The following is a 14,038-nucleotide window of genomic DNA, read 5'->3' on the forward strand; positions in this document are numbered from 1 at the left end:
TTCAAGGGAGCAATATACCACAGTCACCCAGATTACCCAGACTTATAAAAACAATAAATAATGCTTCACAACTCCCTTGGTGGCATTTAAGACCTGAATCAGTCCCAAAGTACCAGACATCAGAGGGAGCTCTGGCCACTATTCAAGCTCCTGGACCATTCAGTTACCTATTGCAATCCTTTTCAAACTGAACAGCATTTATTCAAGGGTCTCTTGTCTCCATTTTGGGCTTGTTAAGGTTGTCTTCTTATAGCGTGAGCATAAACTCTTTTACAAAATGCATTGTTGGTATAACCTCTCCTTCCACTGAGCAACATTAAGCAATCATTTATTTTCCCTGCACAAAACAGTGCAGGTGTTTCAAAATCAGCATGATATTTCCACCCTCCTTTTGACATTTTCCCGTTTACTATGTTCTCACAGTACCTCAGAGCACTTCACTCTTCCTCTCTGGCAGGACTAATCACCGCAAAAGGGGGAAAAGGAACCTGCTAGTCAATACAGCACGCAAACACTATTAGCCTCCTACTAAACTTCAAACCCCAGCAGGAGAAGGCAATGGGGACGGTTGTGCTTAGCCACCAGCACAACTACTGCCTCGCACTAGATCCTCAGTGCGTTAACCAAAACCTCCCAATTCGACCTCTCTGTGACGACATTTGACACCAGGGACATCTCATCTCAGAAATACATCATCTCATACCCCGCGGTTCAGCAGACAGAGCCACCATCAGCCCCTGGAAGATCCAGCCACCCGGCTCCTCAAAACAGCCCAGCACAACGGAGCAGCTACCATGAGGACACGACCTTGGGAACACCTGAAATGCCCCCGGTGGGTGCTCAGGAAGGCTGCTTCTCCCTCTGCCCGCACCCTACCCACGCAGGATGCTGCGTGACACACGTGGCTCCACGACGGCCTCGTACTCATATCGGGGTTGGGGTGGGAGTGCTAATGCTGCTAAATGCTGCAATCTGCACAATTGTGCTGACATTTCTGAACTATAAAAGCCCTCTAGCAGGCATCTACAGAGGAAACCTTTAAAATTGATCTGGTTTAGCACAAAAACTGTTGGCTAAGCCTCCATCCATCCCTCTGCTCCTCCACCCCTTGACAGAGCTTACGGCAAAAGACTTTGGTTTCCCTTTCATATAGCTTTTAGCAGCAATTCAAGCCCATTGATCCAGGACTCTGAGTCGGTGTATTACAATGCAAGATTATTCAGCTCTCTGACAGTCAGTTGGTTAAATTTCATTTTGTTCCATAGTAAAATGGGATTGGAGGGAGGGAGAACTAAAGGAAAAATTGGCAATTCATTTCCTAAATGCTGAGGAAAATGGAAAAATATCACTCAAAGGAAAGCACAAAATGCTTTCACTTACTGCATACCACTATAAAACAATTATATATATCTGTACCTATCTGTACCTACCTATACCTTGCCTGGGCCTCTCTTGACTTCAGTCTCTGTGGAGAAGATCTGAGAGGGTGGGTGGACAAAGAGGAGAAGAAATAAACCTTAAAGACACCTGAGCACAGTTCATCAGGGAAAGGTGTGAAGTGGTGGAGTTTACTCCAGCTCCAAGTTAGGGTCAAGATTAGATTTGAAAACTCATTACACTCACTGCTGATGCCAAATGCGGATAACCTCTCTTTCTGTGGCTGGAAGATAAGTACTCATTTGCTTTATAACCTAATAAATCCATTTAGAATTTAAAAGTGTTTGCAACTAGTCTTTTGTTGTAAGTTAGCTTAACTTTACCTCCTTGTTTGATTTTGTCCAGCTTCAATGAGGCCAGCACTTCCTAGGGGAGAGGTTTACATTTACAAGAGTAAGATCATTAGCAGCGTAAGGTGGTTGAAAGGGAAGGCATAATTGCTTTCACTTGCCTAGAGGGCAGATCAGCTTCTAAGAGAAACACCACCTAATTAAGAAGGTTTGCACTGTTTATTTTTAATAATGTTTTCCTTCCACCACCGGTGTTTTCACAGTACCTGTCCCAGCAAGGTTGGGATGCGGGCTGAACCAAACGCACTTCACAGACACGCAGGAGCTGACAGCATCAGAACCCATCAAGGACTGGCAGAAGAGTGTGACGAGATACCAAGCAATTGGGAAAAAAAGAAATTAGCAGTCTATAGCGAATAAAATAACAACAAGCCTGGGCAGAGTGATGAATCGAATCTCAACGGTTGCATTCGTTTATGTTATGAATCTGGACAAGGACAAGGGTGATGCTGCCCTGCATCGCCTCCCGGGTGCTCTGCGAAATGAAGGGCGGCTTCGCTGCAGCCACGAGAACAGGACAGTAAGAGCAAAAGGTATTACTGATGTTGAGCATGTGCGTGGGTTTGGGTTACTCTGAATAATTTAAGTCAGGCTTCTTTTATCTCTCAAGAGTTGCTATCACTGCCGTGCATATGAATCAGACAGGCTTCCCGGGCGGCAGGAGGTGGGGCGCCTCCACTACAATGGGAGCTGAAAGGGAAAAACTACAGAAAATTTAAAGAGACTCTTTAATCACCCTGGACTTCAAATCTCCGTGTGTGATACAGCTGACGGATGTTCACCCAAACTGAAGGCTTCACAAAGACAAGGGCTGCTAGGAGCTGGGGAAGCTCTTGACCAACATGGGTGGTAGGGAAACAAGGCCGCAGGTTGGGATCTGTCCCTGTGTCCCCCCGGAGCCTCTCCAAAACCTCCACGAACAGATGCCTGTGCTGCTGACAGGCTCATTGATGCCACCTGCTAGTTGCTCCACACAGACAGCAGCTCGTGCCTTGTACAGCAGATTGGTCACAGAAAAGCAGAAACAAGTGAAAGCCACCACCCCGGCCTCCTGCCCTGTGGCAGTGCCATCCGATGGATGATGCCATCCTCAGCAGGGACACATTCCCTAGAGAGGCACCACCTGCAGCCCTGCACTTCCCCAAAAAGCTCTGCCTGGGGAGCTGCACAGCACCTGGTGCACACACAGCCAAGGAGGGCAGCGTGACAGTCCTTGGATCAAAACAGGAGCCTGCATTTATGCAGCACACTGCTCTTCTTGCAAACAAGTGGTTATTTCGAGCTATATCTTTCATACGAAGCCACCAAAAGTAATTGCTAAATTAATGGGGCAATAACAAATGTACATATATTTGGTTATGGCTTGACAAATTCAGCTCGAGAATTAATTGTATATTAATTCTCTTCTCTGTTTGTTCTGCAGAAGCTAAAATTTTAATTCAAAACAGAAGAGTACCAGCTTGCACAGTCTGTAAGTTACACTTCCAGCCTCAACACCAAGCCAAAAACTACACTGCAGAGCGCTTCTAGTCTGGTTTTGCATTACTGGTTTTGGAAAGGAGGAGAGCAGAAAGAGAGGTTCCACTGGTGGGTTTTTCAGTTCATTGTAGGGACACGAGGTTGGATTGTGTATGGAAGAGAAGCGATCCTCCCAGCCCATTACTCGGCCTGTTGCAATGCCCTGGACAGCTACAAAAATAAAAGAACAGAGATGGGAGGAGTATAAAAACAGAGCCAAAACCTGGCTGGGGGCAACTACCAACAGCATGAACTGCGTGGAGAGACGGAGCTGCTGGGTTTGTGAGCAACATGAAGAAATGGTTCTGCGAGAGCCGGACAGGGATAGCTGCGTACCACGGAGTTAGAAGCGAGAGCAAATGCATTTGTTTAACCCCGCGCTCCTCCCACTGCTGCGGGTGCTGCCAGGGTTATTGGCACCCTCAGCAGGCAAGGGTGGCCAGGCACGATGGGGAAGACTTGGAAGAAATGTGGGGAGGGAGGGGGGCAGGTGGGAGACCAGAGGCTGCACGGGCAGCTTTTGGGAGGGGAGGGAAGCTCTAGGAGAGGGTTTCTGGAGCACATGAGGAAGGGAGGCACAGAGGCAGCTACGTGCAGCGTGTGGTGTGATGAGGATGTACCTGTATTACACACACCTGGCCTGGACAGCACGGGAAAGCAGATGCTGCAGGGACGTGGATGTTCTTGTATCGATGCCTCATGAAGGGGGAAAGCACAGGACTAACACAGTGCCTCTACACACACTGAAAGCACCCGGTGCTTTTACCTGCCTGCTGGTGAGGCTCCAGGAGCTGTGGGGTTGGGATGGAGCTGGGGGAGGTTATGCCAGGGACTATGCAGCTGTAATATTGGTCTTTGGAGCAGCAGCAAGCACCCAGGTGCTGGCTCACTCACCTACGGACAAGGTAAGCGTGAACACCGCTGGCTGGCTAGCAGCAAGGGAGAGGAGCAGGACAGCATCGTGAGAGGGGATGAGTGTGGCTTTAGAAATGCCAATCCCTGCCCTGAGGTTGGTGGCACTAAATTATATATATATTTATTTTTTTTATCACCTCACTTCTTACTGTACTAACACACTGCACCGTGCTCTTCGTAGCGGCTGCAGCACGGACTTGCCACTTGACCACCCGTTTCTGCAGGCAGGACAGGTCTGGAGGGCCACATGAACCCAAGCCCTTCCTCCCCTTTGCAATCGATACTCCCTGGCTGGTTTGAGATCAGCTTATACTGCTGAGACTATTTTAAGCCATGGTTTCTGCAAAAGCAAAGGGAAATGAAGAAAAAGGCATCCTCCCGGAGAGGAGCTGTATCACAGATGCACCGCGCAGCTGGCCTCTGCTCCCACTCCACCCTCTGAATTTGGGATCCAACTCGCTTCAAACACGGCTCGGGTTCATCCAACACAGTTGGCAGCTGATCACGGCCGGTGTAAAACATTTTGTCCATGCCAGGAGCAGGGCCTGGCATGCCCCTGGCCTCCTGTAACCCCCCCAGCGCAGCAGCTGCTTTTATTGCCGTGTGTGCAGGACGCCTCGGCCAGATTTAGGCAGCAAGTCGGAGGTGTCCTCTTTCCTCCAAGATTGTGTGTGTGTGGCACATGCAGCCCTGCCCATCACGCTGCTGCCGGCACACTATTTGGCTCTTTATGCTTTGTTTCTTATGGGTAAGGTCCTGAGAGGGCAGTTACAAATAAGGACATGTATTTGACTTCCAGGTCTGTAATTACCTGGTACCTGTCCAGCCAAGGACAACACGTGCTGGTGAGGCTGTCCTGATGCAGCTCACTGCAGGAGAGGTGCCATGGGGCAGCTTTGTCCAGCAAATCCTCGTCTCCCCAGATCTACTAGGGCTGATGTGCAATACTTCCCAAGCACGGCTGGGGAAAATCCCCCTCCATGTAGGCAGAACCACTCTAGAGCCTCTCCTTTCTGAGGACTCCTGACAGGCACTACTCCCTGTCCCACTCCCTTTCTGCTGAGCTGGGACCCTCTCCAAGCCTGTCAGCTGGGAATTAAGATACCATTTTGTTGCAGAAGAGGATGCGGGCTGTTCTGCCAGGCCTTCAGGAGCCGTATCTATCACTGCTGGGATCTGCTGAGCAAACTGGATGTGGCACTGCACTCCTGTCTCTGCATTCCTCAGCCCAACGCGTCTGTTCAAGCCGCAGGCTCTGTCCCTGCCCTGCCACTGGGTCGGCAAGGCAGCCAGAGCTTTCAGAAGGATCTGCATAGACTTGGTTTGTTAAAAGAGAGCAGAAAGCTTCCTAAAAATACAGATTATTTTTTTTTTAACCAGAAGCAGTCCTGACCACCCAGGGGCCAGGCAGCGAGGTTGGCAAGCAACTCTTCCCTTGCTTGCTCAGGCAAGCTGCCTTCCTCAGAGGGGCTCTGTCTGACCCAATCCTCCTCCCAGACTGTAACGCAGCCAGAAGCAAAAAATTACCTATATTCTTGATATAACACCCAAACCCTCGAACTCCACCTGCCACAAAGTCTAAGGGTCCTGGTTTTCACAGCCCACCCAGTTCTGTGTGTCGACACTGAGACAACGTGGCTATACATTGCTGCAGACACAGAGCAGCTATAAAGCTGCCTGCCGAGCTCGGTTAAACGACACACAGATATAACTGCTAACGTTGCTGTGGGTAAGGGAACTACAGAGGTAAATGAACAAGGAATTTATCAAGCAATGGTAGATCATTTCTGAAGGCTGTTGATTGCAGTTAGAAATAAGTTTCATAATAATTTGGGAGAGTTATTGCAGTGAGCAGTGCAGAACTTCAGTCATGTCTTCAAAAATAAATAATCTGAAGTGGTTAAATAAAATCCAGGGACAAGAAAACAATTTACTGCCTGCGAATTGCTAAAAGGCTAAGGATTAGTCTAAGATAACTCTTGTTTACTAAATGTGTTTAACAGAAGAAGAGTGCCTGCAGAAGACGATTTTGTGGTATACTAATTGTGTTTTTCATTCAGAAAATTGAACGCAGAGATGCCATTAAGAAGTAAGACCTGCCCACAATACAAGCTGTCAGTTTTGCCAAGTGAAACTAGAATAAGGTCCTGTTTCCAAAACCAAACCGTCATTTCCAATAGGAACCAGTGCATAGCTGATCTTTTCCGAAATCCCAAACAAGGAGGTAAATCTCCGTTCTGGCCTCGGCGAGACTCAAGGAGCAGAGCTGGTGGAGCCAGAGGCCGGCTCACGTGAAGGACAACCTCGGGCTGCAATCGCTCTCCCTCCTTTTGGCCACCCACGAGCAGGGGATACCTAGCTCCCAAAACGGCAGGATGAGAGCATACAAGAGTGCTGGGAAAAACTGGTGGAATATACAAACCCTTCTTATGTGAGTGAAGCTGCTTGTGATCTCAATGCCATGCACACGCTCTCAGGCTTCAAAGTTTGGTGGCTGAACGTTTCGTTCAGGTGACAGACAGCCCTTTTTAGTCTTAATCAGCAGATTAAGTGAGCTAACTCGTACACGTAAAGCAAATCTACTTAGGGAATAAATATCTGAATATATATGAAAGATGGGATGCTGATCTTTTAATCTTCCTCGGCACAAATAAAATTATTTGTTCCCCCCACACACACTTGAATTCATTTATGGTATTCATTTATTATTGCATGATAAGAAGGTGAGCAGGCCTAGTTTGCTAGGTCTTCCCTCTAAGCTGGGGGCTACCGAGAAGGCAGGTGGGCACAAAGAAACCCTGTACTCCTCAGACAGACGTACAGACAACACAAACCATCACCTGACTGCTCAAAGTCCACGTGGTGGAGAAAGAGGGCAATTTTTGCAAGAAACTGGGAAAAAAGGGGAGTAGGCCAGAGAAGCATCATATGAGTTGCAGGATGAGTTCACCACACTGAAGTCTAGGAGAGATAAATAGCCCTTCATTTAGTTATCTCCCATCTGCCACCTTCATTTGGCAGTTAAAATCACTTTTAAAATGATAGAACAAGTAATATTGCCTAACTAATGAATGTTGAATTATCGGCACAAATATGCCAACATTTGTTTATTTACTTGCCTCACCGAGAACACGTTCTCCTGTTTGGTTTTCTATTTTAATGACCACAATTTATCACATTACATAGATTTGCAGTTTGCTGGGGTTTGTTTCAAGTTCTGCTTTCTGCTGAGATTTTGGTGAGAGTGCAGTCTTAGGTAAGATAAGCAATAATGCTAATAAAAATGCAATGGTAACTGTTGCCAAGAAGCAAATGTAACCGGACAACCTTTGTTTACTACACAGGATCCTTTTTTGCTCTCATTTGCTGGTTTTACCGTCTCTCATTTGCTAAGATTTTCCTCTGCTTGCAGCAGCTCCCCACGAGGAACAGTGACTCCCTAATTCCCAATTAATTTGTTCTCCCCACCTACCTGTTGGTCAGCATAAGAAGGATGGGAAGCTGAATGGGTGAACTATCTGCGATGAATCTGATGAATTCGGAGGCATGCACAATGGCCCCATTGGGAGTTTCAGGAAGCATCTGAAACTCCAGCATTGCCCAAAGCAGTGCAGGGACCCTGCCCTTGCACGAGGACTCCGCTGCCCGTGCAGTGCAGTGGGAACCGTTAGTCCAGCTGCCCCAAGGCTATCTATTTCGGAGCTCAGGCACATATGTGTTTTCCCCACCTGTCACAACTGTGAAATGTACAGACAGCATTTACTTCCTAGGCATTCGTCGCTCAAATTAACAGGCAACCTGTTAGTCTGAGTGCAATTAGCACCCCAAACTTCACTCCAGACGTGTATCTGGTAGCTGAATTTTGCTTGCAGATCTTTTCACAGCCTGGTGTATGCTTTGAGCAAATATAGGCTGATGTATAGAGCAGAAATCCTGCGAAACCCCCAACAAATTTAACACGAAGCAATGTTAAACACACTGTCGGAGACTCTGCTTTGCCTTTGTTAGAAGCCGTAACGGAAAGCTCAAGTTTTTCTGAACTGAAACTGAGCACAAGGCTCACCCAAGACCTGGCAAACCAAACGCCCGAGTGTAACACAACCTGCGGGGCTGCCGGATGAAAACTCTGCTGCTCCCCTACGTGCTTTTTACAAAAATGCCACTTACATGCAGACACGCATCTTGCCATGTGACAGGAGCGTTTTGCAGAATGATATGCGAGCGATACCATACGATACAGGCAACACAAATCCTTATCCATGTCACGGCTTGACTTCTATTTGAGAGCATGACCCGTGCAGTCTGTAACCACACCACCACAGGCTGTTTTCAAACATGGTTCTCGCACCAATTTCATCTATGTGCATTGGATCACTCCTTTACCAGGGTACTTTTTTCAAACATAATCAGTTTTGGCATGCCAAATCATGATGGGTTTAAATTCTTTCTATTTGGCATTCACCTCCTACTCCTTGTAGTTGCTACCAAGTTAACAGGTAACGCAAAAACCATGTCGAAATACTCCTTCACACACACAAAGGCTAAAAACATGATATTTAAACAAAATAGGGAAACCTCTAAAGCAAGAAGCTGGCGGATCACACAATCCAGGCTCCACAGTGAAGAGGGTTTTATGTTAATTCAGTAAACACCTTTTGTTTCAGAGTTCTTCCCTTGTTTACCCTACTAACCAGTCCACATATGACATTTTATCAGGACAAGCTTGTCCAAGCCACCAGTGCTTATCTGCACTGCTCCAACCTCCCTACACCCTACCCTAAGAGCTCCAGACCCGCTGGCAGTACGCAGCCATAGAGACTGGTGTCACCCTCCTGCGGCGTGACACAGCTTTCTCCCTCACGTCCTAGACACATGTAAATGACATACTCAGAGCATCCGTCACAGCCACGACATCGCTCTTGTGTTCTGTGCATCTGTGACATTTTATTAGCCTCTTCTCCTGCAGGCTCTGGGAGGTGGTGGGCAGGAGGCCTGCCATCCTCCAGCCCAGCGTTGTGGCTACTCCCCTGTACACAGAAGATGGAGAGGAAATAAAGAGAAGGTTGCTTACCCGCAGGAAAGAGAGGTCTCGGTTGTGCTCGATGCTGGTGATTTCCAGGTTGCCCATAACTACCTCACAGTTCTCATAGTACTTGCGCAGGGCCCGGTATTGCTGCTCCAGGTCCGAGAGGGAGCTCAGCTTGTTCTCGGTGCCAGCACACACTGCAACAAACCACAAATGCAATCAGAGCGAGTAAGGAAGAGGGGAACAGGTGCAGAGAAGGAAGGAAGGAAGATTTATATCCAGGGATAGAGGTAGCTGGAATAAAAATTCTGAGTTATTCACAGGATTGAGTACCAGCAGCAGAGTTGAGAAGGTCCATGATCATCTCAGCAATTTAAATACCTCTCACCAAAGTGACCAGGTGCTGGTATTTACCACTGAACATCCAGAAACATGGAAAATGCAAACACATAGGGCAAATGGAAAACAAGTTGACCGCAGCACATCAAGAGCAAAAACCAGGACCAGGTGAAGTCCCTGGATACAGGATGCTGAATACTAGATGTTCACAAATTTAAGGATAAGAGGCCAGAGAGACCTGTGCATCTGAGCTGACATGTGCAATCCACCATTTTTCCTATTCAGCTGACACCTAGAAGGACCTGTCAAGAAACCAAGAGCAACCTGGCCAGAAGGCTTGTACCCAGCATCATTTTCCCTCCTCTTTCCTGAAGTCCCCAGCTCTCCCGAGCTCTGCACAATTAAATAATAAAAGACAGAGCAAAAGCCTACTGTCTTTCTGCAAGTCACGAGACTGTGATCTGAATGCACAAGGGAGCTGTGTCAGACGAGTTAGGAAATACCAGCCAAATACAGTCAGTTTTCCGAAGATGTTCTTTAATATTACAGTACTCTGTTCTGAATCTTCAAGTCCCGTTCAAAGCCAGTGCCAAATCACAGCTCCGCTCAGTCTATTAGATTGCCGTGCATCAAGCAGCGACAAAAATGAATCCAGGAAAGAAACACAGAAGCAGGATTTTACAGCAGCATTTTTTCATGCAGCTCTCAGCCTGTCATAAGAGCAATGCTACTTAAATGTTTGAGCATGGGGCTGGCCTTTTCTTTTTTTTTTTTTTCACATACACTTACTTTTCCTCTCTACTGACAGCTTGTGGGCTGTTCTTATCTGCGAACAAATTAATCTGAATCTATCCGCGCTTTTGAAATGGGCATTATATTATGCAAAACGTGAGCCAGACCAGAAGAGCATTTCTGGAGCCATTCCCACTGCTGGATTAAATCAATACAAACAAAACCCTCCAGGACTGGAGGCCTAATCAGTAAAATTGGCTAAAATATGCTCTTTTGAATGATGCAGGTCCTTTTTCCTTTAAAAGACCAAAAGCGATTAGGTTTTGGAGTACTATTATTATTATTTACTTACTACACCCTTTTTGTTTTGTTTTGTTTTATTTTTTTAATAGAAATGGGAACAATTCTCATCTGCGTCCTCTGCTGCCCATCTCGCCTGCTGCAGAGCAATCTGCTCCGGTGCCAGGGCGATTCGAGCCTCAAACAGCCAGCTGGTGAAGGGCTGCGGGAGGCAGCCAAAAGCCTCCCGACTGCTCAAAGTTTGCTCCCAAGGAAACTCCCCCTGCCCTACAAATGGCAGCGGAAAGCTGCTCCTCCTCAACTGGGATGCCCCACCAGGGAGCAATACCGGGGCTGGCATTACTATGAGCCATTTGTGGGCTCAGGGGTTAGCAGATAATTCTCTTTTCTTGCGTTTCTAGCAGCTGAAGCATAGACGAAAGCAGAACAGGCACTACATAGGACTGCTTTACCATGTACATGCTTGGTCTAGTTACCAAAGGAAATAATGCAAGGGATGTAGTTTTTTAATACTTTCTATGACTTACTCAAATTACAATTTCAAAGTTCTCACTAAGTTTATAAACTTGAAATGTTTGAAATACATTACAGTGTGCTGCAAAACAAAAAGTAAAAATACTGTCTGGTTTACATGAATTTTAAAATAAATACTACCTGATTTCAAGCCGTGATTTAAAGCACGAACATTCCTGCTTTTGAAAGTTTTCTCAGAAAACCTTACCATTTAGAGTAAAACACTCCAACACAGGATTTTGTTCGTAACATTTAATGGGTATTTTTGAGGATTCCCAACTTCGTAAGTGGGTAAGCTGGAAGGATCAACCACTACTGCATCGTCCTTTCTGAAATACAAAGCCCCATCCTATCGTGTATGCAAAGCTTCGTTCAGATCCAGGGGTCACAGAATCATAGAACAGCTTGGGTTGGAAGGGACCTCAAAGACCATGAAGTTCCAATCCCCTTCCATGGGCATCATAACCCTTCAGGAAGATTCCCGCGTGTCCCTGCCAAAAGCCTTCGGAAAATGTTTGCTACCGATTACAAAATCAGTTTGTTTGCTTTTTCCTTGAAAGCAGCAGCATCTATAACACCAAGATTGACTGTGTTTCCAGCTGAATAAGTATTATTCTGTCTTAAGGCTCCCGAGGACTAATAAATAATTTCTGTTCCATTTCGCAATCGGTGCTAAGGATCGACATAGCTCAGAAAACAATTCCAGCAGCTCAGCTAATAAAGCTATCCACCGCAACACTGGTATTTCATGTCGCACGCACATTAAATGTTTCACAAAAGCTAATTTAGCCATTTTTTGCTGTAAGGAGGCAGAACATTTGGAGCCTGCTCTTGCAGCAACAGGGGTGAAACCAGCCGAGATGTAAACCAGGGCTGGAAGTTTTATTAGAGGAAGATTAATTTTGTACAACCAAACCTTGCAGTAACTACTGCCGGCTTTTGATAATGCTATGGAAATCAATTCTTTCAGATGAATAAAATCTTAAAAGCAAATTTAGAAGAACTCACGTTGATCTTCTAAATTTATCTCGCAGTGATTCCAAGCATTTAATTTCTGTCTTAGAAAAACGAAATCCCCTCTGGTGCATAAAGCCTCTCCTTGTGCCAGCTCACACCTGGGCCTCTGCTGCTGGGGGATGCATGGCAAAAGGTGGCCATCTCCCCTGCCAAGGGAGGAAAATTGGTCACAGACTGCCTCAAACCAAGCAGTAGTACAAGACAGACTCTCCTGCGTGGAAGGGGGATGTAACAGAGCTAATATTCTGCAATATGTACCCGAGTTGGGAGAGCACCTCCAGCCTTTGCAGTCTTTTGAAACAGTACTGGCACTCATGTGTTGTCTCAGCTCTTTAAAATAAAGTGCCAAAATAAACATGAGCACAACAAAACATCATGCCGTGTGCCTTGTCGTGCCATACAAAACCGCTGTAATCTCAATTCCACAGAGAAGCACCTCTTCAAAGCACTTGGTTGTACACTGGTTATCTAATACAGGCCCAGAAACTGATGAACGGTATGAAAACAAAGACCGTGCGTTGAAAGCAGTCCCTGCACCAGATTCTCTCTTGGTTCATAAAAAAATACTAATTGGTCTGTCACTAACAGGGTCAGCAAAGTACTAGCTCAGATGCCTCTCCAGCCTGTAGCTTCTCCCAGTGGGGAATGTGAATGTAAATCTGCCTTGGCCTCTGAGCAAGAGCACTCCCAACTTGCTCAGATTTTGCACAGGTGGCTCGGAGAGGAAAGCCCTTCAGAGCCATTTCAGTGCTGCACACAGAAAAATCTGACAACCCCATACATTTTCTCAGACAGAAACACAGGGAGCAGCTGACCTGCGCCAAGCTACCCTGGTGCCATGATGCTCACAAGTACATTTCTTTTCAAACACGCTATCTGCAAGCCCTTTGCCATGCCATCTCCTAGAATTATGGTAACAAACCTTGCCAAGTGCTCGTACACAGATACAGAGATCCACCACTAACATCATCCAAAAGCTGAAGGAGTGCCCCTTCATATTTGGGAAGCCCTGTGCCTGCTCCTCATCTAACCCCCAAACCTGGGTGGTTTGGGGAACTGCATACTCCTGCAGTACAGAGTGCAGCCAGTGAAAATGAAAACAGAAAACTTACAGATTCCTGTTCCCAGTGACCTAGAGTAAATCTCTGGCTTTTCATTCTAATTCATTTTATTGACATCTTGTAACTCTAAGGACCCTTTCCCATGCTCTGCTGCAATCCAGTAGCAGCTAGGCAGCTGAGAGATGCCTCCCTGCAGAGGAGGGTGGAAATGGGCATCCAGCTCCCGAAGCAGTTGCCTACGCTAGGCAATATGCAGGTCTCACTGGCAGAACCACCAATTCTCACTGAAAAGGGGATTTTAAAAAGGAAAAAAAAATTAATTCCAACACTACTATTATTTTGTGCCCACTCTGATTGTTGTGATGGCTTTTCCCTGTCTTACCCCTCTCCTTTGGGCACCTGTGCAGAAGGGAGCAGCTGGGGGACCCAGGCATGTCAGGTAGGCACCGGGGCACAACAGTCTTGGTCATCACAGCACTGGACCCCCAGTATTACCCACACATTCATGCTTTAGGTTCGGTTGCTTACTTCTCCCCAGCTACCTCAAGTGACAGAGAACTGCTTCGGCTCCTAATGGCCCCAATTACAGCAGTCGTAATTGTCCGTATTGAAGTGAGTTTACATTTTTCATCAATATTCATGCATATGACTCTGAAATTAATTTCCCATTGACATTTTTTTCCTAACGAAGCCACGCCATTTGGATGCTCACTCAGAGACAGGAAATAGTGGAGGCATTTAAAAATGTCCTTTAGTTTCTGTTTTTTAGGCCATTATTGTGCTCAGCTCCGCTGATGACAAATCTCTCTGTTATATTACAAAATCATTTT

The 14,038-nt window shown here is 46.5% G+C and overlaps 1 protein-coding gene across 3 annotated transcripts in view; it reads right to left on the reverse strand.

Moving 5' to 3' along the window:
* Positions 1 to 14,038, reverse strand: part of ERBB4 (erb-b2 receptor tyrosine kinase 4) — a 574,171-nt gene that overhangs the window by 352,669 nt on the left and 207,464 nt on the right. For all 3 annotated transcript variants that reach the window (XM_050711632.1, XM_050711633.1, XM_050711631.1), the window contains exon 2: positions 9,292 to 9,443. In XM_050711632.1, the coding sequence (XP_050567589.1) occupies positions 9,292 to 9,443 (152 nt within the window). The remainder of the gene's footprint in view (positions 1 to 9,291; positions 9,444 to 14,038) is intronic.

This window comes from Cygnus atratus, chromosome 6, assembly GCF_013377495.2.
Source record: "Cygnus atratus isolate AKBS03 ecotype Queensland, Australia chromosome 6, CAtr_DNAZoo_HiC_assembly, whole genome shotgun sequence".
Lineage (NCBI taxonomy): Eukaryota > Metazoa > Chordata > Aves > Anseriformes > Anatidae > Cygnus > Cygnus atratus.